At 52.9% G+C, this 27,340-nt stretch overlaps 1 protein-coding gene across 1 annotated transcript in view; it reads left to right on the top strand.

Annotated features, from left to right (window-relative positions):
* Positions 1 to 15,950: 15,950 nt before the first annotated feature.
* Positions 15,951 to 27,340, top strand: part of JPH3 (junctophilin 3) — a 50,746-nt gene continuing 39,356 nt past the window's right edge. The window contains 1 exon segment of the mRNA XM_039558185.1: positions 15,951 to 16,408. Coding sequence (XP_039414119.1) covers positions 16,027 to 16,408 — 382 coding nt within the window. The 5' untranslated portion in view covers positions 15,951 to 16,026.

The raw sequence follows: 27,340 nt of genomic DNA, 5'->3' as shown, positions 1-27,340 counted from the left end.
AGAAAAAGACATCAAACTGGTGCCTGTGTCACATCAACAGCAGATCTCTGCCAGACCATGTGTTGGGGAGCAGAAAAATGTGTTTTATATCTCACTTTTCTCCCCATGGACAAACCAACACCTTCAGGAGAAACAAACCCTGATTCTGGTGTGGCTCAGGGGACACTCCAACGTCGTTCTGCTCCCTGCTTTATCCTAGGCTGCAAGGCCAGTTCCTTTGGAGAGGCACCACTGCAGATCATCATCCACCGAATTTTTCCAGCTGGTGGTGAGGCCAGAGAGGACCCAGATGGATGCTCAGATCCCAGGTTGGACTTGAAGGGATCACATTTAAATGAATTATTCCACTCTTGTTGCAGAGTCCTCTGTCCCCCCAGCCCCAGGCAGAGGTGTCTCCACTCAGGACTGAGTAGCAATTGCTGGCCAGAGAGCAGCTTCCCATTTCCAGGTTCTGCTGGATTTTGCCTATCCATGTTGTGCCAGCCACCTTTTTCTCCCAATTCTTTGGGGCCCTTGGGAAGGAGCAGCAGCGATGCAGCTCCACTGTGCTGCTGGTGGGTTCCTGCCCCAGCCTGCCCCGAGCTGGAGCTGCTGTGGGATTCCTTCCCAGCAATTCCCTAAAATTCCCTCCTGGAGAGAGAGCAGAGGATGTACCAGCAGCTCAGCCTGGAGGAATCTCCACAACCCCACTCTTTGGGCTCATCTCCACAGACTGCCTAAAATGGGTATAAAGGAGCCTCGGCGTGGAATTTATTTTCTTCCTAAGACCATCCTTAAAATAACAAACAGCAGCAAACTGGTGACATGCGGTGCGTCTGTTTGAATAACACGGACCTTCTGCTTGTAAGAGAGGAAACTCCAAATAACTCTTTGATTTGTGTTTCCTTTCTTCTCCTTCCTCATCTCCTCCTCCTCACTACTGTATACAAATCTGTTCTGCCAGCTCCGAGCCACCAGTCCCCCCCTCCCCTGACGAGCTGCTTTTTACGCCATGTGATGGTTATTTAATTTCCTCTTTGCTTCCAGCGCGGCCAATATTTATCCTCCCTCATGGGATTGTGCCTTTGTTTACACGCTGATGTCAAGGGGGAAGGCCAGCACTTCTCTGGGGCCAGCAGACCAAATTCCTGCCCTCTGACTGCATCCCGAGGAATAGCATCTTCCCTGCGGGCGGTCCTGATCCTCCCGGATCAGAGGAGCAATTAGGATTAAAAGGCTGGTTTAAAGTTAGCACATGGAGACATCCTTCCCCAAAGAGGGATGGAGGGGCTGCTGGGGCAGGCAAGGGTCAGGCTGTGCTTAAACCTGGCTCGGTGTTACCTCCTGACTGCTTCCCCACAACGAGCAAGGCTGGGAAAACCACACCTAATTGCCATTTCCCCCTTCTTTTCTTGAGACAACACAGTTTAAACACAGGTAAAAGGGAGATTGTAAAGCACTGCTCCCAAAAATCCGACTGAAATCCATCTGACTCTCAGAAAAGGCAGGATCTTACCAGGAGCAGCTTTCCTTTGTTCAAAGCTGTGCTCTAAACTGAGTTAGGAACCATCTTTTCCTCGTTAAATTTGTTTCCTTTCAGCGCTGAGCTTTTCCCTTCATTACCACATGCAATTCGTTTTTTTTTTTTTAAGCCCTCATAGCTAATATCACAACTATAGATCTTGGGGTTATTTATAGCCCCAAACTCCGCAGAGAGCTGTGTGTCTTGTTGCTGTGGAAACTGGGATTCTAAAAGTAAAACGGTTTTAAAGGGATTTCAGAAGAGACCTGCTGAATTTCAGGACTGGCTTTCACTTCCAGAGGTCTGTGTTTGACTGTGCCTTACTCTTACAGGTAAAATTCACCTGAGGGGCTCAGGTAATCCTCAGGGGATACCGGGGAATACTGGTCCAGTATGGTTTTTATGGTCTGGCACATCTCAGCCTGGTTTTTGCTCTGTGTTGCGAGGCAAAAAATGCCCAGGTAGCCATGGGAGTGTCAAACTCTTCATGTCACCACTGGCACATTTGCCAGGCTCTGGGCTGTTTGCTTTTTTCTTTGGCTTTTATTGGTTTTTGGGAGCCTTTTGCCAAGGGAAATGCCACCTGATGGGCTGAAATCTCCTGCACACTGCTGCCAATCATTGAATCATGGAATGGTTTGGGTTGGAAAGGACCTTAAAATTCATCCCAATCCACCCCTGCCATGGGCAGGGACACCTCCCACTACCCCAGGCTGCTCCAACCTGACCTTGACACTTCCAGGGATCCAGGGGCAGCCACAGCTTCTCTGGGCACCCTGTGCCAGGGCCTCCCCACCCTCACAGGGAGGAATTTCTTCCCAATATCCTACCTAACCCCACTCTCTTTCAGTTTGAAGCCGTTCCCCCTTGTCCTGTCGCACCAGTTCCTGATGAAGAGCCCCTCTCCGAGGACTCCGAGCTCCTCTCCACAGCTTTGAGACTGGCACGGAGCAGCGTTTGCTGGGAATTGGATTTTCCTCTATTAAACAGTTATTTAAATGATTTTATTTGTCTCTGGGTACAGAGTGTAAAGGACAAGGGTGAGATTGATGAGCTGGGTCCTGCTTCCTACCCCACTCCTCTGGCAGCTCAGCAAGGGGCAGACTCTCACTCGGCAGACATTCCATGCTTTACCTGAGCAGGGATCTCGCTGAGCCGCCTGTGGAAAAGCCAATTCTTCCCCATGATCCACCCTGGGGTCCTCAGCCTGAATCCCAGCTCCTGACAAGAAGCCAAAAGCCGCAGCGTCCTGCCCCCTTGGCCTGAGGCTGACAGGAACGCTGTGCTTGCCTCCAGCCCGGCTTTTTCTGTGCCTCTAAATGTCAGGTGTCCCCCCCCAGTTGGGGACAAATCCTTGGAGTGCTTCCCTGGCTATGGGTGTCACTTTCTAGCAAGACCCAAGCTTTCAAAACACCTTATAATTCAACCAGGAATTCTGTTTACAAACCGGCTCCAGAGCCAAGGCCGACCTGAGATTGCAGCTACTTCCAGGATGCCAAACTTGGAAAAATATCCTAGAAAATTCCACCCTCTCAATGTGGCCGAGGGAGAGGAGGGGGAAAGGGAAGGTCAGGCAATGTAACATGATTAGCCCCCGAGTAATGCGCCTTAAATTCACAAACAAAGCCCAAATGTCAGCGCTGATGAGCTCTCCCCTTGCATTTCCATAAGTAAAGCAGCAATCCCTGTGCGTGCCGGATTCCCGGCGTCGGGGGCGAGCACCAGGCAGCCTCTCCTTCCCCAGAGCAGCCCTGACATTTGTTCAGCACATTCTCCAGGTCCTTCCTGGCACGCCGTGTATCGTGCCTGGCTCGGAGTTATTCCTGTGATACGGGATTAAAAACAGAAAGGCAGGAGCCGAGACTCGCAGCCCGAGACGGTGATTCAGTGACTGAGCTTTTCCATTAGAGGGTGCCAGGAACCTACTGTTGCTACAGAGCCCAGGAATCGCGGAAAACACGAGTTTGTGCCGTACATTTCGGGACTGGGCAAATCCATACCCATTTTTGGACCCCATTCTTGTACTGCCCAACTAAAGGAGAACCGTAGAATGACGGAATGCTCTGAGTTGGGAGGGACACAAAAGGATCATCAGATCCAACTCCTGGATCTGCACAGAACATTTCCAAGGATCCCACCGTGTGCCTGAGAGCATCGTCCAAACTGCACTGGGGGTGTTTTGCAGGCAGAGGTGTGTTTTGAAGAAGTGGATGTGGGCAGCAGGAGATCTCAGCATTCCCAGAGGATTCTGGGCACTGGAATGCTGTCACACTTGGAGTGAATAGGAAGTCCTCGTTTTAAAAACACCCCGAGTATTAGCCACAAAAAATGGGTAGTTCTGGTGGAAAACAACAGTTTGTGTGGCTGCCACTGGTTGTGCTCGGGGTGTAGTGGTGAGGACAGACAGTAAAGGATGGGCCTCATCTTCTGCTCCAAGTCTGCCGAAAATCACCCAACCTCAGCTAACAGCCCAGTTATCAAATGGATTTGCTTCTCCATCCCAAAGAAGCCCCTTTGGAGGAGCAGAATATCCTCAGCTCTGAGCTGCTTGCAGCAGACAAGGCAGATTTAAAAGTGTGTTGCTTGGTTTTGAACCTTTGGAAAAACAAAGTTCTATAATTTTGTGGAAGGGTTGGTGGAACTATTGGGATCAGTCATAGAATGAGAGTGGTTTGGGTTGGAAGGGAATTAAAGCTCCTCTCATTTCACCCTCTGCCGGAGCAGGGACTCCTCCCACTATCCCAGGTTGCTCCAGCCTGGCCTTGGACACTGCCAGGGATCCAGGGGCAGCCACAGCTTCTCTGGGCACCCTGGGCCAGGGCCTGCCCACCCTCCCAGGGAACAATTCCTGCCCATTATCCCATCCATCCCTGCCCTCTGGCAGTGGGAAGCCATTCCCTGTGTCCTGTCCCTCCCAGCAGTGTGGACACCGCTTCCTCTGTGGTGCAGCTGCAGGGGGACACTGCTGCTGACATGTGGAAAAAGGAAGACGAATCCTTGGAACACGAGATATCTTTGTCCCTGCCCTGCCTCTGCAGATCCTGGGCACATCCATCCCTGTGCATCGTTTTCCCCACCTGCCTGTCCAGCATGGGATCTTCTGGAGCACGTGGAGTTGTGGTTAATGAGGGGATAGGAACCTTCCTGGGGTCGGTGTCTGGAAAGCTACAGGTGATTGCAGTGAGGGCGGGGAAGGGAACACATCTAAATCTCAAAGCCCAGCGCTGCCTGACTCTGCATTGCATCCTGACAGCTTTTCCCGTGGATTTCAGCCAACGTGGCTCAGGTTTGGAGCCGTCTGCTCCTGTCCCAGGTCACAGTGGGTGATCCAGAGCAGATGGGATGAAGGGCTGACCCTGAGCCACCCAGCAAGACCGATCCTCACTCTCCTGACTGGGAATTCAGGACAAAGCAGGAGCAGCGGTGTCCTGAGCAGGTGGGTGAGGGCTGTGTCAGCAGCCAGCTCACAGCTGCTTCTTTCCCTGGTTTTTGGAGGAATCCGGTGATTCTGAACCCAAAAGTCAGGATCGTGTGTTGGCAATTACTTCTGGCTCACAGACAAAACCCAGGGATGGTAAAGGAGCAGGAGACTTGTCTGAGACTGCAGTTTTGCAATAAAACTAGGCTTGGCCAAGTGCTGGTGTTGTCTGTGGTCACCCTTTTGGTCCTGGTGGCTTCCCTGGTGTCACGAGGATGGATTTTGTGGGTCACACACAGCCCATGCAGAGCTTGGGCAGCCCATCCCTGGCTGTTTCCTTGCTGCTGTGGCCAAGGGGCAAGAGGAAACCCTATCCCCAAGTCTGTGGTCCCTGATCTCTGATTTCATGGGAGGGGAATAACAGGATCCTGGGCTGCAGTCACACCCTCATGGGAAGAGCCACTGAGGGATGGTCTCATCTTACATTGCTGGAGAGTCTTCCTTCCCAAAATGATCCCGAAGCGTTCTGAGGAGTAAATATAAACCAGAGGTATTTGGGGAGGAGGATGGGATGGGATTCAGGGCTCGGAGTGGCCCAGCTCAGCAGCTTGGGATGGCAAGGGATGCCAGGACATGTGAGGACATGGGAGGGAGCACGGGCCAGCAGAGTGCACAGAGCAGCAACTGGCAAAGCTGGGGCTGGGCCAAGGAAATAAACATAGGAAGTACTTGAGACTGATGAGAACCATGGGCAGCCTGCTCTTGTTTAAGGAGGGGTTTTTGGGACACTGGGGCAGGCGCCTGTTGCAGACGGAGCGAGACCTCCTGTTCAAACTTTCATTGACTTCAGCTGGGCCAGGATTTCATTTCAGATGGTTCTGGTTTTTCCCAGGATGTGATTTCCCCATTTTGGGACCTATCCCTCTACCACCCACTGCCCAGAAGGAAGACTTGTACAGAGATTTAGGGATGGATCCTGTCGGGGCTGGGTGCTGCCAACATGTCAGGAGGAGCAGAGGCTGCTCTGCAGCACTCCAGAGCTGTGTGTGAGCACTGAGGATCGATAAATCCAGAGCTGAAGGCCAAATCTGAGTGCTCAGCAGCTCTGCTAATCAGTTGGGTGCCTGCATGCAGATTGAAAGCCAGTTCCTTCCAAATTTTCTCTTCCAACAAATAACCTGGAGGCTTTTCACTCCAGAGTTTGACTTGGGCCCCTTAATTTAATGTTTCAGCCCCCTGTTTGCTCTTCAGTCTCCTGATGAAGATGGGGCATTCAAGGTAAGTGACAAACTGAAGCAGGTTTTCATCTGGCACCAGCTTTCACCCCGAGATCTCCAGAATTATCCATCCAAAATTCACAGGGTCTTGAAAATCCTGTCAATCATGGAGGAAGTCTGAAGGGAAGGGTCAAGCAATACTGGGAAATAAGAGCAGAGGGTAAAAGAGGAGCTTGGGGTGGCTGTGAGAAGAGCTTTTCCAGGAGGTGGAAAGCCAGGGAAGGTTGTATTCCTGGCTGGAAATACAGCTGGGTAAGAAGTGAATGAGGACAGGGAATGCAGCCTCCAGCTCCGCTCCTTTTGGGGAGCTCCGTTCATCCCATCATGTCTGGGATGAGTTTCAGTCCAAATCCAGAAGTTCCCTCACTTCAGAACAATTTCCACTGGGATTTGTCAGCACCTGGGCTCCTTTATTTCAGCAGGACCGAGGTGTGCCTCTCATCCCTGGGAAAATCCCAACATCCTGCTCTTCCCCATCCCTGCTGCTCCTGCTTTGTGCCCGCACCGGCGCCTGACAGTGACAGCCGAGTTAATCTGGTTTAGAACTCTCGTGGCTTGATTTCTGAAGGTCTCATTGTTGTAGGGTGACGTTCCTTTATCCCTCGCCCTTTCTTTTCCTGCTGGATTATCCCATGTTAATAGGTACCCTGTAATACAGGCTGTTATTAACTGCTCCTGAATCCTGCTCGCTGATTCCTTAAGCAGATCTTGAAACCCCACGAATCTGCCTTGGAGTTTTCTGGGGGTTTGTTTTGTGCTTTGCTCTTGTTTTTTCCCCTTTAAACCCAATGCATGAAATGTGTAGCATAACTTTCAGCTCTGGCTTTTGGGAAGCACAGGAATTTCTCATGTTCGGACAGCCCAGACACGCTATTCCAGATGGAAGTTGCATCTGTTTAAATCCCTACAAAACAGGCTGCAAGAAGGAAACATTGCTTGAAAACCTACATCAAATATGGAATAAATCCTTCCACAGGTATTTATCTACCCAGAAAAAAGGTCCTTGGACACTCTTGTGTGACAGCAGTTCATAAGAAAAGAATATGAGTAATGTCAACTTTTTTACGTTACTGTGACTTCTTGGTTCATTTCTTCTTTGTTATGAATTATAAATCCCTATTGCTACAGTCCAAACAATTCTGGGAACTTCTGCCACGGGCTTTCAGAGCCCAGGGAAGTAACAGTGTCCTTCCCATTCACAGTGCTCAAAGCATTTCCAAACATCCATTATTCACACAGGAATTCGTGCATCAGCAGCTCCATTAAACTGAGAGTGGGAGCCCTGCTTTCTTGTCAGGTGCCAAAATACTTGGTTGAGGTTTATTTCTTCCTCTGAGAGCAGATTCTAATCCCAAGGGTCAGAGCAGCCCCTTTTCCAAAGGGTTAGACCAGAGGAGTGAGCGTGGCCTTGGTCCCTGCCTCAGTTTCCCCATCAGGGATGTCACAAATGAGGATTCAGCCCACTGGGAGCTTGAGGGAATAATTTTAAAAAACACATTTGGCCAATACTTGCAAATGCCAGCTCCCACAGTCCTGGAGTTCTTAGGGATCACACAGTTCTGGAATGGTTTGTGTTGGAAGGTACCTTAAAGATCACCTCATTCCACCCCCTGCCATGTGCAGGGACACCTTCCACTATCCCAAGTTGCTCCAAGGCCTGTCCAACCTGGCCTTGGACACTGCCAAGGATGGTGCAGCCACAACCTCAACTTCTCTGGATTATAAAAATCTTCAGAATTTAAAAAACTCCAACTTCCTGTAGCTGTTAAGCCAGAAAAAAACCCCAAGCTCTTGGCAGGAAATACCCCAAATGCCCTCAAAGCAAAAAAAACACCCTCCAAGTTGTTTATTTTTTAACCTCATGCAGCTTCAACCTTATCTCAAGGCTGAGGTGGGACAGAGGGAGCAGAAATGGCTTTTGCTCCAGGTTTGGCAAAGCTTTGGGACGTGACCCTTCCTGGGTCCCACAGCAGCTCCTCCAGCCCTTCCCAACATCGGGCAGGAGCAGCCTTTGCCCGTGGCAAGGCTGGAGCTGGAAGCCAGCATGCCAAGCCCTGCTCCAAAGCAGGTTTCTTCTCCTCACATTATGTCAGCATTTCCTGACAAACCCAGCGGGAACACGCGGGCGACAGATGTCCCTTAATTATCGGCAGTGTTCCCACTCCTCGGGCTCAGACAGAAAATTCTGAGCCTTGAAATGAAGGCCCTGCTTGGTTTGGTTAAGCCTGGCTACCCTGGATTTACTCAAAGGCATTTTTCAGCTGTGGAAAATTGGTCATCTTGGGGGTTTCTGCCCTGCTGAGGGTATCCCAGAGTTCCAGGCAGGCGAGCAGGGTGGAAAACTGGGGGAGATGGGGGAGGCTGGGGAAGCCACGTCCCTGCAAATAAGGGGATTTTCCAGCTGGGCTGAGAAGGGCAAAAAAGGGCCACCCCCTGTGGCAGGCTGTGTCTTTCTGGAAATGGAGCTGGGATTTATCAACATTCATTTTTTGTAGGGTGATCCAGTAAAGTAAAAGGGCAAACGAAGCATGTTGGGGGGAAATCACGCTGTTTTCCCTTGGTTTTTCAGTTTCCAAGATCACAAAAAATCTACCTCTGTCCCTCAGCAAACATCAGAGAGGGATGGAGGGAAGGAGGATGGGATCCCACCACCTGCAGAGCCGTGTGCTGCTCCTCTTTTCCTTGGATGACACCTCCTTCACAGGCCCTTACATGGGATAGCAGCTTGATTGTACCAAACACAGCCGCTGGGTGTGTTCCACAGCACACAGGGACTCAAATCCAGTCATCCATCCATCCATCCCTCCATCCATCCCTCCATCCATCCCTCCATCCATCCCTCCATCCATCCCTCCATCCATCCATCCATCCCTCCATCCATCCATCCCTCCATCCATCCATCCATCCCTCCATCCATCCCTCCATCCATCCCTCCATCCGTCCATCCCTCCATCCATCCATCCCTCCATCCATCCATCCATCCGTCTGTCCATCCATCCATCCATCCATCCATCATCATGGAATGGTTTTTAGTTGAAAGAGATCAGATTTTAGGAAAGAATTCTGTGAGGGTAGTGAGACCAAAGCAGCTGTGGCTGCCCCATCCCTGGAAGTGTCCAAGGCCAGGTTGGACAGGGCTTGGAGCAACCTGGGACAGTGGGAGGTGTCTCTGCCCATGGATGGGGGTGGAATGGGATGAGCTTTGAGGTCCCTTCCCACCCAAACCATTCCAGGATTCTATTCTGGGCATCAGCCCCCCTCGTGTGTCCGTTCCAGCTGATTCCAGCCCTATTCCTTGTCTCCTGAAAGCACATGGAACATCCATACTCCGAGGAGCTCTCGGCCTGCCGGTGATTCCCACACTCCCCAGTTCCTTCCTTCAGGCTGCCTGACGGATGCTGGGGAAAATCCAGCCCTGGGGGGAAAAGATCCACCTGCCCACGAGGAAAAACCATCCCAACCCATTTCCTGCTGCCGGCACTGCCAACCTTCCCTCCCATGTGCTTGGCTGATCAGGATCAGCTTCTTTGCTGCTGTTTTTGTGCCTCCTGATTTCCACACGGAAACTGGCTCTATTTTTACCCGGCTCAAGCTGATTAGATTGGCAGTAATTGGCAGGATAAACAGACACGTCCTGTGTGCAGCAGGTTAATGCGATACAGGCGGTGACCAGGGAATGCACTCAGCCCATGCCCAGCACGGGGAAGACAATCGAGGTAATTTATTGCCCACATGCCTGGAACATGCCCATTATCCAGCCCCATCCTTCCTCTCCCTGCAAACCCATTTCCCCTCGCAGGGTTGCTGCACGGTGCCAAACGTTTCATCCTTTTCTCCTCAGCTCTTCACAGCCCCGCAGAAAAACCCAAGGACACGCAGGAGTTTTCCTTTCTGCTTAACCCAGGTCCTGGCTTTTCCTGACCTGTGGGATTATTAGCATTGAAGCAGCCACATATTAAAAAAGAAAAATGCTACTTACAACTCCAAGGCTGACCTCGTCCGAGTAATGTAATTTCCAACCATTTCAATCACTTCCATAAGTTCCAGTCTTCCGGAAGATTAGCAGCAGTTCTGCTTGCTGCAGTATCATTCTGGGCTTTAATTGGTTTTGGGGGTAATTTAGCCAGAGGCCAAGTGGAGAAGAGAAAACTTAGGGGCAACATCAGGTGATGCTACACTCCTGGAATTCAATTCACTGGGGCAGGGATGGAGCGGGAAGCAAAAATGGATCATTCCACTTTGCAAAGCGGCACATTTCAAACTAATGTTGGGAGACCTTGGGAGTGTTTTGGCTCTTGTGCTTGGTGGGGGCTGCAGCACCTGTTTAATCCCAGGAGAGGTGTGGAAGGTGAGCAATCCTCAAAAAAGTTACGAGCCAGGGAGGTGCCCTGTTTATTCAAAAACATCTCTACCTGTATCAAGTTTGATGCCATCTCAGAGGGCTTCTGATCCCTCCAGCTGCTTCAGGATTCTGCAGCCACCACTGACTCCTCTCGTGCTGCCAAAAGTGGGAGTCCCACTGAGCTGGAGATAGGGAATAAACTCCTCGTTCTTCCTGCCTGCTCTGAACCCCAGCCTTTGCCTCCATGCAGGTGGCACAGGCAGGATATTCAGTCCCAGAGTCATGGAATGGTTTGGGTTAGAGGGGATAATAAAATAATCCAGTCCCACCCCCTGCCATGAGCAGCGACACCTTCCACTATCCAAGGATGCTCCAACCTGGCTTTGGACACTGCCAGGGATCCAGGGGCAGCCACAGCTTCCCTGGGCACCCTGTGCCAGGGCCTCCCCACTCTCACAGGGAGGAATTTGCTCCTAATCTGATCTAAATCTCTCCTCTTTGAGTTTAAAACCATTCCCCCTTGTCCTGTAGCTCCATCCTTCCCCATCCCAGAGCTGCTCCGCTCGGTGCCTCCAGACAGGCGCTCGCTCCCTGTTTACAGCTGAACCTTGGGCTCTCTCACTTTTGTCATTTAATCTATTTAATGCAGGCCCTGTTGATTTGTATTTTTTCCTGATCAATCTGTGGCAGGCACCAAGCCCAGGGCTGTGTGGAAGGCTGAGGAATTCCACTGGTGGGATTATCTCTACCTCACATCCTCATCCCCCCACAGGTGAAAGCCAGAGGTCTCCACTGCCTGTTTCCCTCAGACTCCTCTTTGCCCCTCATTACACCACCCCTCTCTAATTACCAGTTTTTGCCATGGCACCGCCCTCTTTTAATTACCCAGTTCAGCGTTTGTGGTTCCAGTAATTGTCTCAGAAACCTCCCAGCCTGAAACGCTTCAACCCCGCCGTGTCCTGTTCCCCCCTTGGAGCGTGGGCGTGGTGCTGGCTTTTTCCCAGTCCTCTGGTGCTTCCAGTGGCTCTTCCAAGACCTACTGGAAACCTCCATTAACTATCCAGGCAGCTCCTTGGCCACCTCCTTTACAACTCCCTCAGTTCGGATCTGCTGGTTTGAAAACACTGAGCTCCATCAGCTGGATGCTGCTGGGCACTCCTGGAAAGTATTTCCTTTTTTCCCACTAAATACCAGGATAAATCCCTCGCTGAGTGTTCCTGCCTTGTCTGTGTTATTGATAAACCTCCCATTTCCACGTAGGATCACCCCTCTGCTCAAAACTCTGGGAAAATATCCTTCTGTCTTTAATTTCCCCAGCTTCTGAGGTCTATTAATTACAACCAGTTTCCCTTTTCTTCCTTTTGTGTGTTTGTATTTTGTGTGTCAGTCTTGGCAGCTCTTTCCCTTCCTTTCCAAGTGGTGTTGGTTATTTTAACAAAGATCCCTGTCTGCTTTGCTGCATTTGGGGTAAAATATTCTCAAAGGTTTCTCCCTTTTCAACACATTTTTCACTTAAAGTCCTTCTCTAAATTGATCTGACTCATAATTATTTTCTGATTTGGGAAACAGGACCTTTTCAAGTGGCAAGTAAATATATAGATTTATAGATATTACTGCTTTAAACTTTATTTGCACACAACAAATATAATCAAGCCATGAAGGCCCCTGCCTGGTACGGTGAGAAATCCACCTTCACCTGCTGGAGTGAGGATAAATGTGGAATTCCCTCGTGCTGGAGACAATATTTTTTTCCATTAGGAAATCATCTTTCCCCCTCCCCCCAAAGTTCTAAGGATATTTTAATATTGGCAGCTCAGGACCTCCAGCATCCATCGCTCAGCCGGAATTCCCCAGTGATCCCAAGGTTTTTATTAGATATTATGGATGTGGCTGCTTAAAGAAGCAGAGTGTGTCGAGTTCCTGCTGCAGACCCTTCTTGCCTCATGCTTTATTTCCTGGGATATTGATCCAGAAACACTCTGGATCATTTATTTCCTTGTTATTAATAACTCAGAACCGGACGGTGCTTGGGAGAGGGAGATCATCTGCTCCCAGCCAGTCCCAGTGGGATTCCAGGCAGGACTGGCAGGTCAAGACCTCCAAGCACGAGTGGAAATCAAGTGGAGAGGGTGGTTATAACACGGGGCTGCAGAATTCCAGCCAGGAAAAATCCCTGTCCCCCTGCAGCATTGGGACAGCAGTGTCATGGTTGGCCACCACACCACGATCACCCTGACACCTCTAATTGTTCATCCAGTCCCTTCATCAGAGAATCCACAGAGAATCCATCCCACAATCATGGAATTGTGGAATGGTTTGGGTTGGACAGGGTCTCAAAGCTCAGCTCCTTCCACCCCTTAGGGACACCTTCCACTATCCCAGGTTGCTCCAAGCCCCATCCAGCCTGGCCTTGGACACTTTCAATCTGCCTTATTTGCCTTCCAGCGTGGCTTCTGGTAAATTCTGGAGCCTCCTAGATCCCACCTGAAATCCTTTAATAACCAAAACGTCCCTTTCTGACCAAACCCTCTTCTCCAGCCACGGGGCACCAAGACAGGCTGGGGACACACCAAGAAACCCAAATCAGCTCATGACCAGATTTGCTCGAGGCTGCGTTTTTAGAGTGGAACTTGCCCATTCCTCGGCCACAAAGGTGCTGTTCCCAAAATAACCCTCATTTTAAAGCCACACACCATCCTGAGAGTGGATCCCATTCTCCTCTCTTCCCCCAGCAGGTTGTCGGGAATTCCTTTTTCACCGGGTACCATTAAACTTGCTGTTACTTTAAGCACCTGTTTTATGAGGAGCAGCATCCCACGTTGGTCAGAGGGGTGTCACACACAGGTGTTTGCCTCAGATCCCTACATCCCACCAAATGCCCCCCAAAGGAATAGCTGGCCAATAATTAATTGGCTAATTAACATGTAAACCGACTATAACTGTCTGAAACTACTGAGAAAGCAACAGAAGGGGACTGGAACTTCTTTTGTTCCCTGCCAAAATTTTTATATGCATTTAAGCAACTTCAGTTCTGGTGTTTTTCTTGGAAAGTTTGGGGGTTTCCATCCAAATTCTCCCTCCATGAAGAAAAAAAAAATGGGAGTCTGCAGTTGCCAAAAAATGCAGCACCTGGAGTGTGGGATTTTTAGGGAAAGAAACAATAAAGTCCCCTGATATATAATGAGCACAGTTCTTGCATTCACAAAGGACTCAGCATAGTTTGAAAAGACATTTTCTACTGGAAAGAAATGCTTCAGTGGGAAAATTTCCACCCACTCCAGTTGCATCTCTTCCCTCCAGCTCCGAGAGAGAGAGAGAGGAAGGTTTTCTTCCAGAGGAGGGTGGTGATGTGTTTCCATGGATGGACAAGAAAATGCATCGAGAGAGAAAAAAAACAACTGAGTGGGAAGACACAGCCTGAAAGTTCCCAGTGGGTGGGCAGTGAGGCAGGTACTGAGCACAGGCAGCCTTTCCAGAGGGGATGCACAGCCTGAATCCCGCGGGTTTCCATCACCAGCAGCTACACAGTTTATTTTTTTTCCTCGGAGTCCTGGCCAGGCTGGGTCTGGCTCAAAACCACCACTCCAGTAACGCTGGTGGCGATGGCAGGGTGCAAATCCGAGCCGGTGCGTGGAGATTTTGGGGAAGAGCCGAGGTTTTCTCCATCGCCCAGATTTTGCTTTATAAGCACTTGTGAGCATCTTTTTAATTATTCTCCAGCAGAGCTCCCCCTTTTATAGTGGTGTGTGAATCCCCCGGTGTAGGAACACAAATATATCGGTATTTGCAGGCACACAGACCCGCACGCACATCCCGGTGCCGCAAAGATTCGGCACGTTCAGATCCAGGGGGATGCACCAGCAGGACCCCGCGTGCTCCGGAGGCACAACGCGAGCTGCCGCCGCTGCCTGGGGAGGATTCCAACATCTCCAGCAAAAATCCCAGGGAGAAAAAGCCCCAATATCTGCGGACCAGAGCGCTGAGGGCCTCCCGATGGACTGGGAGGAACTGGGAGGACCCCGATGGGATGCGCTGTGCTGGAGGGAGGGGACCGAGGAGCGCCGCAGCCCAGCTGGATCGGGACCCAGTCCGGAGCGCTGCCGTAAATCCCGAGCGCTGCCATCCAGCCCGGAGCGAGGCGACAGCGCGGCCTTTTCATGAATAAATAATCTGTGTTGCAGTTGCGGTGTGCCGGACCCGGCACGGAGCAGAGTCTGCCCGGAGACTCGGCGCTGGCGGCGCGGAACGAGGCGTTTGGCCCATTCCCGGTGTCCTCCCACCCTCCCACCCACCCACCTGCCCACGGGGACCCTCGGCTCCGGCGGGGGATGCCGGCCCCTCTCCGCCCCGCAGGAGCCGTGGGCGAGCGGCGGCGGCGGAGCGGGGGAGAGCCGGAGCGATAAATAAAAATGCGGGAGCATCCCGGGAGGCTGCGGGGGGCTGCGGCCCTGCTGGGCTGCGAGGCGAAGGCGACGCAGTTCCTGTCTCTTTAAATCCACCCTGAGCCCGGCGCCGGGAGCTGAGGCAGAGCAGAAAGCCCAGGATCCTGCTCATTAATAAGCGGGATTTATCCCCGTAGGGAGCCGGAGAGGAAGGGGGGGGGGGTGGGGGGAGACGGCGGGGCGAGCCCAGGCCCCCTGTGCACCCCGCAGCCCCTCGGGCCGGCAGCGGGGCTCGCCGCGAGCATCCCCCGGCCGGGATGCGGGCTGGGCCGGGCGCGGCCGGCGCGGCCCCCGGCACTGAGGTTTGCGGCGGGGAGCGGCGCGGGGGAGGCGGCGGGAGGGGGCGCGGGGCGCGGGGCGTGCGCGGTGCGGGAGCGGCCGGGAGCCGTGCGGGAGGGCGGCGGAGGAGGCACCGCATTGCTGCTGCTGCCGCTGCTGCTGCCGAGCCCCGCGATGCCGCCGCGCCCGCCGCTGCCCCCGGCCCTGCGCCCCAGCCAGCCCGGCCGGCGGGGGGGGCTCCGCGGGGGCTCTGAGCATCCTCGCCCCGGGGCTGCCCAGCGCTCGCTTTTTTCCCCTTTTTTTTTTTTTTTTTTCCCCCTTCCCTTCTCTTGGCATTTGGCCTCTTTTTTTTTTTTTTTTTTTTTTTTTTCCTCCTTTTCCCCCACCCCCGTTCCCTGCCTTGGATGGTTTTTAGGTGGAGTCGTTTGCACCAAAACCCAATAGCTGCTGCTGTTCTTGCTGCTATTTTTTTTTTTTTTTTTTTTTTAATGATCCTGTTTCCACAGCAGGGGAAGAGAGAACTGATCCTCAACATACTCCCAGAGAATGAATAATCACAAGAAACTGGCTTAAGCAGCTCCGTGGATCTGGTGCATGATTTCGATTGAGTTCGATTTGATTTAATTTTTTTTATTTTTATTTATTTCTTTTTCCCCAAGTCATCATTCGCATTTTATTTCCTGCATTTCTTCCTATTCTCCTATTCTTTTTTTTTTTTTTTTTTTTTTTTTTCACCTTTTGGGAGATTTGCAAACCGAATTACATGCATGTCCAGTGGGGGAAGGTTTAATTTTGACGATGGAGGGTCGTACTGTGGAGGCTGGGAGGACGGAAAGGCTCATGGCCATGGAATCTGTACCGGCCCGAAGGGTCAAGGTGAATATTCGGGCTCCTGGAGTCACGGCTTTGAGGTGCTGGGGGTCTACACTTGGCCCAGTGGCAACACTTACCAGGGCACCTGGGCGCAGGGCAAGCGCCATGGCATTGGCATGGAGAGCAAAGGGAAGTGGGTGTACAAAGGAGAGTGGACCCATGGATTTAAGGGACGGTACGGGGTCCGGGAATGCACTGGAAACGGGGCCAAGTACGAAGGCACCTGGAGCAATGGATTACAGGATGGCTACGGGACAGAGACCTACTCGGATGGAGGTAGGTGATGCACTGATCCCTTCCTGGCTGGGGCAGTGGGGTGGAGGGTGGTGGGGAGCACCTTCAAACGGGGTTTGGCTTGGAGTCTGGGAGTTTGCAACCTGCTGGCTTGGATCAAGGGATGCTCCCACCCTGCAGGAGAGAAGGAACCAGCCCAGCGTGGCACCAGCCCAGCTCTTTGCCACAGGTAGCCCCATATGTTCCGTGGGGTCTCTGGGCGCTGGGACCTCCCTCCTTCCCCTCCTCACGCAGGTTTTTGGGATGTGGAACGGGCTGTGCTGGTGGGGGGACACCCAGCTCTGGCCCAGAGGGGTTGGAGCATGGAGTGGGCCAGGCCTTGGGGAGACAACCCAAGTTGCACATGGGATTGGCAGTTCTGACTGCACCACTGGAACCTGTAGGATTTGCATGGGAGCAACGCGGGGCAGGATGGAGGCGAGTGAGGGTGTGTGGGGAGATCCGGGGCGGATGGGGCAGCTCCAGTGCTGCCAGAGCTCCCAGCCAGGGCTGGGGGGCTCAGCACCTCCTGCAGCCCCTCCAAAGGCAGCCCCACGCTCAATAATGCCAGGGAAAAGACTTTAATTCAGACAAGAGTCTTACATTCCTAGTTTACGGCTTAATGCTTAGCGTAGGGGCTCAGAGGGATCACCAGAGCTCTTCTCTGCTGTCAACACGGCTTAACGAGATGCTGAGGGGAAACTGGGATTAGAGGAAAAACAAGAAAACCCAATTGGAGCGATCAAACCCAAAAAAATTGCTGGGCTAACAAGCTTTAGGGCTGAACTGGGAGAAACAGCTGGTGTCGTGCTGTAAGTGGCTGTATCATCCTCTCTCCTGGGTTGTGGCTACTTCCACAGTCAGAATTGCCACCATAATCCCAGGCAGGCCTACCTGCCGGCAGCCGGGGCACTGGGCTCCGCTGGCCCCTTGTTTTCCCGGGAATCGTGGCCTCCTAAAGCAGGCTGGCGGGTTATTTTTAGGACGTTATGGTTTTCCATACGGCTACGGTGAGGAAATTGCAGCGTCGGGGAGCTCCATCGCAGCCTTCCTGAAAGGTGCTGCAAGACCTTGCTCTGGAAAAGCAGTTTGCTGTTTTGTGGTTGCACAGGGAGAAGAGGTTCAACCTCACCTGCAGCTGCTTTTTCTGTGCTCTCACAGGGAGAGGCGGAAGCCACCTCAGGATTTTTAAGGATAATTTCGTGCCGGTGGTTTCCCCCCAAAGCAAAACAGAGCTGCAACCTTTTGTTTAGGCTGCCTGGAAGGATGCTGGGGACTGAGCTGGGATGTGCTGGGTGTGTGTTTGGAAGGCATGGATAAATCCCAGCAGTCCTTCAGTCGAGAATAAAGCTTGGGCAGGGAATCTGCGCGGTCTCCCACGTCCAAGGTGGTCAGGAGGGGCTGTGGGGGGAGTTCTGCCTGCTCCCAACGTGGGTGCTGTCTCCTCCTGGCACCCAGCCCTTGCCTGGGAGGTTTGAGGGAGGACAGACCCAAGTCCGGACTAACTACAGGTCTCTGAGGGCTGGGTGTTGCAGGGCTGGCCCTGTCCCCGGCCACGCACATGCCCCCGCCCCGGCACGCTCCCCATCCTCTGCAGCGCAGCGTTTTTTAGGGAAACCTGGGCAGCTTCCCCACACTGGGGTGGCTTAGCAGCAGTTTCAGCATTTTCTGAGAACCTACCAGAAGCAAAGAGCTTCTCCTTCCATCTTGGCAGGCCAGCCCGGCTTGCCGGTGCTCGGGGACCCAAAAGCGATGTCGCGTGTTTGCGATTTCGGGAGGAGGGAGGAGGATCGGTGCTGGGAAAGGGTAGGGTCTGTGGCAAAATGGTCCCCGTGGGACTCTGCAAACCTTCCAAGGAGGAAGGAATGCCATGCTGGGGAAATGCAGACTGCTGGGAACTGTGGATGCTCCTCCACACCAGCTTCCCCCACCTCAGCTGGGCCAGAACCACCTCAAAGGCCACTTTCACCAACTCAGCTCCCAGCACCCAGAGGCCACATCCCTTTCCCAGTTGCCTGGCTCCATTCTGGGTGGAAACCACCAAAGCTGGGCATCGGCAGCCTTTTGGACACCAAGCCTTACTGAACTTTGTGTGTTTGGGTCCCAGAGGCCGCTGTGTGCAGGAGCGGTGGCACCGGCGAGGCAACTGTTGGGAAGGATGTTTCTCATTAATCTATTCCAGTTATTACCTCCAGCAAACTGAAGTATCCAAGAATCCTCGCCCCAGCATCTGTCACTTGCCACCCACAGATAAATATTCATCCCTTGCACATCATTTTTTTTAGCTCCCCAGCCCTGGCTAGGGGATGGGGCCCTAAATGCGCAGCGAGGCTCGGGGAGCCCCAGAATCCACAGATTCGCTCCAGTTTTCCCATTCCCTTGCACAACAGCGGGGAAGGGCACAGCTCCCCTGCCCCAGCGCTGTGTTGGGAGGGGTGATTGTGTGGCTGCTGGACCGTTGGGTGTCGGGGGTGGCACACGGTGGCCCGGGGGCTCCCGCCAGCCCCGCAGCCGGCGCAGGCAGCGCTGCCCCCACGCGCAGCTTGCCGAGCTCACACCTCCCACGCCGCACACGCCGCGCACCCCACGCCTGTCCCCCCACGCCGACGAGCCCCCCACGCCCTTCCCACGCGCTCCCTGACCCCCAGGGAGAGCAAATCCCGCTCCCCCAGCCCGGGGGATTCGTGTCCATCAACACGGAGCCCAGATCAGCCAAGGCCGCCGTGCCGTTCTCCCAGGAGCCCACGCGTGTCCCTGGCACGGCTGCCACGCGGCCTCTGCGCTGTCCCGTTGTCCCCGTGGCCTCACTCCCTCGGACCTCCCCAGCAGTGCTGATATATCCTTATCTTCCTGCCAAAAACCCCCCTGCGCCCCTCCAGAGCACCCTGATATTACATAAACCAGGCTCCCAAGGATTGCTTCAGTCGGATGCCAGAGTTGGAGCACTCGTCTGATTCATCCCAGCTCTGGGGAGGGAGCAGGAATTGCTCCCTTGCTTCAGGTGAAAGGGGCTGCATGCACCTGCATCAGCACCGATGTGAGGCTGGGGGTGCTGGCAGTGGAGCTGGGGGGATCTGGAGCAGAGGGGTGGAGACCCTCTTCCGAGCAGGCCCGGAGATCAGGAGACATCACAGCTGGTTCCTGCCTCGGATACTTTGGGAATGCTCAGTGACTTCACCCTAGGGACAGCTGGGATTGTAGCTACTGACTTCCCATGGGAATCCTCCGTGTTGGGTTTGGGTTGAGCTGCTGAAACCATGGCTGTGGGGGTGGAGGAGATGGGGTGGCTGAAGGAAGCCCCAAATCTATTTTTGCCCTTTCCATCCCTGGCAACAGTGTTTTCCTCCTCTCTCCACCTCTTCCCAGCTGAACAACTGGGATTCAAAACCAGACAGGAGCTGTGGGATGGGACCAGCCCCATCCCAAGTGCTCACTGCCCAGCATCCCTGAGGGAATGGGACAGGCTGGAGGTGTGTGCTGTGAACTGGGCTCATCCTGCTGCCAGTCCTCTCCCCATCCTGGATATCCACATGCTCCCTAAATCTTTGTTTCTCAGGAGGGCTACCCCGAAAGGGCCGGGCAGTCGCATGGTGGTGTTCATCTTGTGTAATCTCCGTGCCCACTCACCTAAAATGAATCATCCTTTGATAGGTGAGGGAAATATAATTAGTGTTTGCATTGTTAGCACTGGCTGAGTAGGCAAGTGGGTTTTCTTGGCCCGGGCTGGGAAATATTCCTGCCATGGGGAGAGGGAAGCGGAGCACTGGGAGCTGCCGGGGTGGGGCCCTGCCAGGCTGTCCTGCTCCATGTCCCACTTTCCCAGCCCTGCAGTGGCACTGGTGACACCTCTCTTAGCAGGTGCACCAGGAGCTACCGACCAAATGGCTTGGGAGTGGTTGAGGAAGGGCAAAATGTGGAATATTTCCCAAAAGCCAACATAAAGGGCTGCTCCAGCAGGATGGAGCAGGAATGCTGTGTGGGACCTGCCTGTCTGGGAAGGAGCTGCATCCCCTCACCTGAGCTGAGCCATGGTTTGGGATGAACCACCACCAGCCAGGAGGGTTGGAATGAGATATCTTTAAGGTCCCTTCCAATCCAAAGCATTCCCGGATTCCACAGTGCCACGATGGCCGCGGCCTGGTGCCTCTCCCCACCCCGGCCTTCCCCGGGTTCCTGCACAGGGAACCGACGAGCGAGGGCAAATTTCCATAAGGATCTATTCATAGCACGGATGTCAGAATTACCTTAAAAGTACCAGCTCTTCCCTTGTTTTGCTGCCGGGAAGGAATTGTTGATGCACTTTAAACAGTGGGCGGAAACAAGCAAATACAAGAGCGCCCTGATCCTCGATCCTCCCATCCCTGCAGCACCCAGACGCAGCCAGAGCTGGTCCTAACAACCCCTCAGAACCTGATAATTAATGAAAAAGTCAGGATTTTGGTGATGGAGCATCTCACTGTCTGGGTTGGGTCTAGAAGCTGCTTGCAGTGGTTCCAGGAGAGCAAAACCGGAGACGTCAGGAGCTGCCGAGCCCAGAAAAATGAATCAAAATACTAAATGAAGGTTCTGACCAGCCTCATCAAAAATAAATGCTATGAACTCATGGTAATTACTTCTCTCACTGGAACATGCTGCTTAGTTTCAGGTACAGCTCAGGACAGAGGAAGAAGGATTTTGACCTCGGAGAAAAGAACATGAGACAGAAATTGCCAGACAGGCCTCAGACCCTCACTCCATCTTCCCAAGTCTTTTATCCAGGGCGTGATTCTCCAGGGAATTGTGCAGGACCCCAACCTTGGGGACCCCATCAACCCCCTCTCCCTGACCCACAGCCGAGGGTGACTTCAGCCCTGAAGTGCAACGTTGATGTCGTTTCACTGGGGTGGGTTTCTCATGGCTTTGAATGCAAATCTCAGGATATTTGCATGTGATTTGATATCCCATGGGGCTCCTCGTGGTTGGGTGACATCTGCTCCTGGAGCTGAACAGTTTTTTTTTGTTGGTTTTTTTTTTTTTCCCTTTAGAAGCTCCAGCTTGTGGAATCATGTGATTTTGCAAGATTTTCAGCTTCAGTTTGGAAGCAAGGTTTCCACCCAGGCTATTGCAGAAAAGTCATTCTTCCAGGCTCGGGAAGCAGCAGACGAGAGCTAAAAATGCCTTCTGTTTAAAAATGCCTCGATTTTAAAATGAACCTGATGAATTTTGAATGCTTTGAGTCAGGTAACGCTGACGTAGATGAATGAGCTGTATTAATGTAGGCATGACTTGGAGATGGAGGAGCTGGGCAGGATGAGCTTGGGGATGGTCTTTTGGGGGCGAACACTGGGGTTTAGTGGCTGCCTTGTGAGATTTTTTGTCTCTTTGGGTCTGGTTTTGGCACTGATTGAACTCCTGAGCAAGAAGGGATTTTTTTTGCAGGAGTTTGCAGTAGTTACAGGAGAGTCTTGGTGGTCATTTGCTCTGCAAGCAGCTGTTTAACTCACAGTTAAAGTATTTTTTAACAGAAAAAATGGGGAGCTTGGAGAAAACAAAACTTGAAAGGCAACTGTGTCTATTTTGGGGCTTAATATTGGCTTTTCAAAGGCAGATTCTTGGCCTCTTGGCCTTTGAACCAAAAATCCTTAAAAATTGCAACGGATGCATGAGCATTCCCTAAGAACAGCCACTCCTTTCCCAACATTATTCCCTGAAGAGGTTCCTCTCACTCTCAGCACCCAGCAGAGCATCATGAATTTTCATGAATGAGTGAACAGCCAGAGCAGGGCCCCTCATTTTGCTGATTTCCAGAAGGAGATGAGCACTACAAAGGTATTATTTCCTGCTCAGGGCATTGCTTGGGGTCTGCAAGGTGTTTCCCTGGAATGAATAAAGGTCTGGAAGCATCCAAGGCCAGGCTGGACAGGGCTTGGAGCAGCCTGGGATAGTGGAAAGTGTCCCTGCCCATGGCAGAGGGTTGGAATGAGATGAGCTTTAAGGTCCCTTCCACCTCAAACCACTCTGTGCTTCCGTGATTTATTCCACAGGGAATAAATAAACCCTGCTCGTGCCTCATCCCACCCTGGAGCAGCCCCCTACCCCTGATCCATGGGGAGCTCAGCCTCATCCCACCCCTCTGAGCACCCCCCACACCCCAGGGGGGGATGCAGCCCCCCAAACCCTCAGCCCCATTTGGGAGAGGTTGGGAATCAGCCCTTCCTCCTGGATCTCTGCTGAGGAATGGGTGAGATCCCGGAGTTTGTGGCAGGATTAGAGCACGGGGGGATTAAGGGAAATCAGCATTAGCCCCGTTTCACTCTGCTTTGTGAGAGGAGCACATTGTTCTGGATAAAGGTGCTGAGCAATATCCTAAGGTGGTTTGCATCCTTGGGGATAAAACCTCATCCTGCTTTTGACCCCAGGTGGCGGCTGAATCCGCAGGGATTCAGCTGCCCTGGGAAAACCGTGGCCCCATTTCACCAGGAGATGATGCTTCCTTGACTTTCCCTGTGTCTGGCAAAGCCAGCCCTTCCCACTCCCAGGACAGACAACAAGAAATGTCTTTCTTTGGTTGTTTCCTTTTAAAAGTTGTGTTTTCTCTGACTGCAGGAGCTGGAGCTTTAAGGGGAATCACAACTGGCCTGAAAGGCACCATGAGCTCCACCAGAATCAGTGATGCCGAGATTTGATTGTCTTTATTCTGGTTTTTTGAAGCCTTTCCTTGAATTCTGGCTGGAAAAAGCATTTCCCAACAGGTTTGGGGAAGCAGGAGATGCAGAAGCAATGAGAAGAGGGAGGGGATGCTCAGGATGGGCTTGGTTTTTCCTGGAGAACAAACCAAAATTTTTCCCCCTTGAAGCCAGTATCTGAAATGCCTTGGAAAACATTAATTTCCATAGGAAATTAATCTAATGTTTCCCAGTGAGGGAGGAGGCTTCATCCTGCTGCTTGCAGAGCATCCTTGGGACAGGCACCGAGGATAGAAATGTTTCCCCATGTTTGGGATGGGGCTCCAATCCCCCAGAGGAGCATTCTCGCCACCTGTGATTTCCTGGTGATTTTCCCCATGGAGAAGGGCTGAGCAATCCCTGCTCTGTGGTGTTTCAGCCAGAAATACTTTTGTTGTTATTTGCACCCAGAGGAGGAGGAGGAGGAGGACGACGAGGAGGAGGCAGATTCCCTGGCTGAGGCATGAGGCTGTAGAAATCCATCTCCTCCCCGCAGCCCCCAGCTCCTGCTCCTGCAGAGCTTCTGGCTGCTCCAGAGCCAGCCCTGCTCCCATCCCTACCCCTTCCAAACCTCGTCCAAACCCAGCACCTCCACTGCTTGATGCCTTTAGATGGAGGCTCCCTGCTTTTACAAGTACGAGCTGTAATTCTTTATTATTTACTGACCCTCAAACCAGACTTCATCCTGCGCCCAGGCAGGAGCACAGCAGCCCCTGACAGCTCTCATCCTCCTCACGCTCTTCTCCTTCCCTCCACGCCTCCCTGGATGCCCAGCCCTGGCTGTGCCCACCGTGTCTGGATGCACCCAGCATTAGCACTATGACTAACACCCATCACGTGTTCGTGCCTGCAGATTAGATTTGCATACTCAAAAATCCATACTTTCTTCCTTCCCCTGTGTAAGCAGTTACCAGAGCATATTTTTGGCAAATTAGCAGCCACAGCAGAAGCATCTGACTGTGTTTTTAGCATGGTTTGGTGATGGAGAACCTTAGCAGGGCTGGAGGGAGGGAAATTTTGCCGTGGATTCCGGATCTAGGAGGAGTTGGACACAAGCAGCGTCACCGATTCCCACATTCCATGGTGGGCAATGCGGGTGGCATCTGCCAGCCATCCATGCCATGCCCGTGTGGGATTTAGGGGAGGGTTTGGGGGATGAGAGCAGCAGCTGGGGACAGGGCAGGGCATGGAAGTCACCCAGCATCACACCGTGTCCTGCTGCCGGCAGGGACAGTGCAGGAAGGGTGTCCTGGCTGAAAATGTGTCCCCACATCCATGCAGTGACCAGGGGGCTGAGGGGGGAGATTCTCCCCCTCTGAGACCCCACCTGCAGTGCTGTGTCCGGCTCTGGGGCTTCCCAGTGTGAGAAGGACCTGGAGCTGCTGGAGCAATTCCAGAGGAGGCCACAGAGATGCTCCGAGAGATGGAGTCCCTCTGCTCTGGAGCCAGGCTGGGAGAGCTGGGGGTGAAGAGAAGAGAAGGCTCCAGGGAGAGCTCAGAGCCCCTTCCAGGGCCTAAAGGGGCCCCAGGAGAGCTGGAGAGGGACTGGGGACAAGGGATGGAGGGACAGGACACAGGGAATGGCTTCCCACTGCCAGAGGGCAGGGATGGATGGGATATTGGGAAGGAATTGTTCCCTGGGAGGGTGGGCAGGCCCTGGCACAGGGTGCCCAGAGCAGCTGGGGCTGCCCCTGGATCCCTGGCAGTGCCCAAGGCCAGGCTGGACAGGGCTCGGAGCAGCCTGGGATGGAGGAAAGTGTCCCTGCCACATCGGGTGGGAACAGTATGAACTTTAAGGTCCCCATACAGTCAGGCCAGGATATTTGAGGGGCACATTTTTCCCAGTGATGCCCCGGGATGGCCAGCGAGGATGTCCCCACGGTCACCCCATCAGGACTGAGGCTGGATGAGCACCCTCCAGTCGTCTCTTTTCTCCCGGACTCCTTCCCTTTGGGATGGGTTTTTCTGAGGTGATTTGTGTGTGAATCCTCCTGGGATTTGTGATATCGAGCAGCTGGAAAGGGATATCTGTAAAACTCCCTCCTTCGGTCGGAATTCAAGAGCCTGGCCTAATTATTGCCATCGGACATCTTTAATTAATATGCTGCAGAGGCCAGAGATAAGAGGGGGGCTGAGCACACCAGGAAAGATCCTTTGCAAGATAAACCAGCAATTTGTAAAACCTAATTACTTCGGCTTGGAAAAGTACAGGGGCACTTCGGACCACTCCACCCTCCTTCCCGGGATTTTGCTGAGTGGGGAAGGCGAGCTGGGAGGTTGGGAATGCTGCTGGTGTCCAGCACGGTCGCTGGACCAGGAGGATCTGGCTGTGCTTCAAGGATGGGATGGAGCTCCAGCTCTTTGGAGCCTGCTGTTCCCATTTTCCAGGCAAACCTGGGAAGCTGCGTCCCTGTCGCTGATTATTTTAGCTAACCTGGGAATATTGACCCACCGTGGTGGGTGTGCTTGGGTTTTGAACTCAGTGTTAGGGATGGAGAAGGAATTTTTTCCAAACATTTGTCTTTTTCTGAGGTCAGGTTGTGATAATGACACATGTGCTTCCAGTGGCCTCAAAGTGCTTCACAACATCCCAAATTCCTGTTTGAATGTCTCCATATGAGGAACTGGAAGAGGGCGGGTCCGTGCAAACCCCCCTGGGTTTTATCCATGTGTTTCCCAAAGGATTCATCCTGCAGAACACGGAACCGGCCGTGTGGGTTTGGGAAAAGCCTGGGAGCAGCCATAAAGCTTCTCCTTAATGGTGTTCCTGGAGTGGGGCCAGAGGGCTCAGCGACTCCAAAACACCAAATCTCGGGTGTGGGCAGAGGGGGGAAAGAAAATGCCATCGTTCCAACCCAAAAAATCCTGATTTTTTCTTCCTTCCAACATCATGGACCAGGTTTATATCCAAGTGCACGATCCCACCTTAAGTCAGAGCAGCCCAAAATCCTCCCTTGGGGTTTGTTCAAACTCCAGCTGTTCCTGAGGGAGCTCCTTGGGCTGTTTATTTGTGTGAAAGCCGGATTGCCCTGGGCATCACTGTGGGGTTTCACCATCTCTCCGTAAGCAGGAAAGGACTCCAGGTCCAGGAAATTGCTGAGTTTGGAACAGCAAGCCATGGCTTGGTTGCCCCTCCCCATGGAGAAGAAAGATCTTGTCTGCCAGAGGGAGCAGTGCTGGATCCCCACCGTGCCTGGATCCCAGAGGGATGAGCCAGAGCTGGAGATCGCTCCTCTCCTCCCCAGGAAAATCCTCAAAATCTCTTTGGAAATGAATGGAAAGATGTCGTTCTTCCTGCGATACCTCTGATCCTCATGGAGAGCTTTGCAAACAGGAGCTTAATTCACGCTCCCAAAAACCAGCTGAACTGCTGGAATGCCACTGCCTTGTCCCTGCTTCCAGCAGAGAATATGGAGGTGCAGGGGCTGCACCCAGCCTGGAGCAGGGTCCTGCTGAACCCCCCTCGCTTTGCTGCAGGGTGCAAACCTGGGCCAGCCCCGATTTCGGGGATTTTGGCACTATGGGGCCACCAGGAGCTGCCCTGCAGACTCCCAGCTCTCTTCCCAGGATGGATTTTAGCCAAATGCTGAGGAAGTGCTGCTCCCTGTCACTGCTGGAGAATCAGGAGTGATGCTTCCCAGGCCAGGGACTTCCCGCTCTCTGCTCTCAGCCCCGCTGCCTCCAGCCAAGGATGGGGCTCTGCACGCTCCTCAAGGCAACTGCAATTCCTGCAGGAGTTCTAGAAACAAGCCAGCCCTGCTCCAAGGGGAGTGAGCCACGAAACCCCCAAATTCAGGATTAGGAACACCAGTGAATGTGTCCAACAGCATCGCCCCTTTTCTTCTCTCCGTGTTTCCATCCCATCCCTGTCCTTCCCAGGAGCCCGTTCCCTTTCTTACACTTCATCTGTTATTTCTGAAATAGGAATATTCCCTCCAATCCATCTTTTGGGATGACTCCAGTTGTATTTTCCCAGCCTCAGGTTGTGCTCTGTCCTTAGCTCTGCTCAGCATGGACGTGGCCACTTCCTCACCCTTTATCCTGACTTTCCATGTCCAAGACTTTCTTCTCTCTCTTTGTGCTTTTGCCCGGTGCAAAAGGACCGCACAGAAGTGGGACGGGAATTTGTGGCATCTCGGAGGCATCCATAGGAGTGCCCTGCATGGCTGAGGGAAGAGGTTGGGACATTTTCCTCCCCAGGGATTCTCCTCCATCACGGTGGCTTTGGCTC

This window comes from Corvus cornix, chromosome 11 (genome assembly GCF_000738735.6).
Source record: "Corvus cornix cornix isolate S_Up_H32 chromosome 11, ASM73873v5, whole genome shotgun sequence".
NCBI lineage: Eukaryota > Metazoa > Chordata > Aves > Passeriformes > Corvidae > Corvus > Corvus cornix.
This window is presented reverse-complemented; position numbering and strand designations above follow the sequence as displayed.